The sequence below is a fragment of the Trachymyrmex cornetzi genome, unplaced genomic scaffold (assembly GCF_001594075.2).
Source record: "Trachymyrmex cornetzi isolate Tcor2-1 unplaced genomic scaffold, Tcor1.1 scaffold1904, whole genome shotgun sequence".
NCBI classification, from domain to species: domain Eukaryota; kingdom Metazoa; phylum Arthropoda; class Insecta; order Hymenoptera; family Formicidae; genus Trachymyrmex; species Trachymyrmex cornetzi.
The window spans coordinates 11,532-13,707 of NW_017296533.1; the positions used below are offsets into that span (position 1 = coordinate 11,532).

General features: G+C 31.7%; 1 protein-coding gene across 1 annotated transcript in view; it reads right to left on the bottom strand.

Moving 5' to 3' along the window:
- Window positions 1–973: 973 nt before the first annotated feature.
- LOC108759514 (probable ascorbate-specific transmembrane electron transporter 1) overlaps window positions 974–2,176 on the bottom strand; it is a 47,296-nt gene continuing 46,093 nt past the window's right edge. The window contains exon 2 of the mRNA XM_018504997.1: window positions 974–1,510. Within this exon, the coding sequence (XP_018360499.1) occupies window positions 992–1,510 (519 nt within the window). The 3' untranslated portion in view covers window positions 974–991. The remainder of the gene's footprint in view (window positions 1,511–2,176) is intronic.

Here is a 2,176-nt window from a genome sequence, read left to right on the forward strand (position 1 = left end):
TTTTTATAAGGGCAATCCAGCATTTTAGATTCGGATATACGACTATACCTACGTCGTAGACTGAGAATCCGAAAGTCGAGTAAGCGTTACGTCGAATACGTTAAGTCATAATCTAAAAGTGTCACTCTATATATATAGTAAACAAAACAGTACAACATTATTTCTCGGTAACGCGATACCCGAGCCATGCAAAGTTATTGTCCGTAAGGCGAATCACTGACAAGACATTTTGTAAAATATTTGTAAGTGTAATTAAAACTTTTTTAACAAACATTGGTTCTGTGAATTTCCAACCCTTCGACCTGAATCCTCGTTATTATCCCTACGAGGAGTATAACAGGAGTCTTTCGAAGGAGTAGAGGGGTATCAGTGTGCTTCTCGTCCTGAAAAAGTAAACGGCAAGATTCACGAATGGTTGGCAATGGCAATGAATAACGACATGGTGATAATCAACAAATCCTTAGCGTCGTTATAAATCAATAATTTTTCTTTCTTTATCCCAGGTTTAAAACAAGGGCAGCATGACACTAATAGCGTTCCCTGAATGCTGACTCAATCTAATCTCCGGGCATTATATACGTCTCGCCATTGACACATTGATAGAGCTTTTAAACTAATTCTCTAATTTAAGATTTTATGGAAAATGATAATTGTAGTTAGAAAGATAAATGTGCTTTAATCTAAAAATAAGGATAAATTAATGTTTAAAATTAAATACTTATGTGAAAAGTTATTAACTCTAACTTTTTATTTATAATTTAGCTTATTAACTAGTTACCACCTAATCCTGCTTAATTCCTTATATAATTAGTACTGATAGATTGTATAAGTATTTTTAAAAATTCGCTTAAGAAAATGTTAATTTCAAATATGATGTTAAATCTATTAGTAATTATTTACATTATTTTAACTAAATGTTAATAACAAAACATTAATAAAGCGTGATAATTTCCTATAATTAGATCAAGAATTTTGCATGCCAACTCATATATCAGGCGAAGGGGCAAATTAATTTTAGATAATTGGTGGCTTGTCTATAAAGAGAGTTGAGCGCACCCCTTAAGGATAATATTGTAATCAATATTGTGAGTATAAGTAGCATATCGTCGGCGTGCTTTATTTCCATTTCATGACATATCCAAGTTTTTTTGTAACCGTAACATTGTGAGACCATACCGATGATAAAACCGATGATGGCAAGAAAATTATGAAGAAATTTGATAATCGTTGGTCGTACGAACTTGCGAAGTTTCCATGCGATCCATACCGGATATCCGAGAAGAGTCACTATGCAGATGATAACCAATGAAGATATACCTGTAATACTATGGATTGAAAGGAAGTGTACTGATTTGGCGTTATACATCACGCCTACGCCGACCAAAGTCAGAATTAGTCCAACGGTTTGAAGAATCCAATGAAGGTGTTTGTTGACAGGACGCGACAAAGAAGCGGTCAGCATGTTGTCACTGGCGAGGACAAGAGTTGCCTCCGACATCAATAAAATGTACTGAAAAGACAAGATTTATTTGTAAACTATGGGTAGAAGTTTAAATCAATTAGCTACGCGCGTAATTAGAAATTCTATAGTTCACTCACAAGGGAAGTTTTACAACTGTCCGGAATCGATTTGATTCTCTATGAAATATATTGTAAAACACGAAAATCTAAGAGACACGTATTTTTTTATAGGTGCGCTAACTCATATTTAAGGGGTGAAACAACCCATTGAAAAAAAACGGTATTTTTCTTTCGAGCCGAATATCGTCGGGAATATAAAAAATAGAAAAAAATTTTTTAAATAAAAGTTTTACGATTTCAAGAGAACTTTAAAGTTATAAAGAAAAAAAATTTTTTTTGTTTAACAAAATACCCCTGTAATTTTCCTAAATTTTTAGATTTTTTTTTTAACAAATTAAAGATTAGTTTTTCACAAATTTAACCATGTGTAATAAAGTTACAATACGACATATCATTTTCGAGAATTAATTATTAACGCTTCGGTATGTACGCTATCCATGCTCATATGCGAAAGTAATTGTTGATGAAAAGATGTCTTAAGTAAAATTTGTAGTTTTTTACATGTGTGTGTTTTTAGGCTTTGTAAATACACAATATTTTTAAAATATATATATATATAAAATCGCACACCTAATATATATATATATATATATAT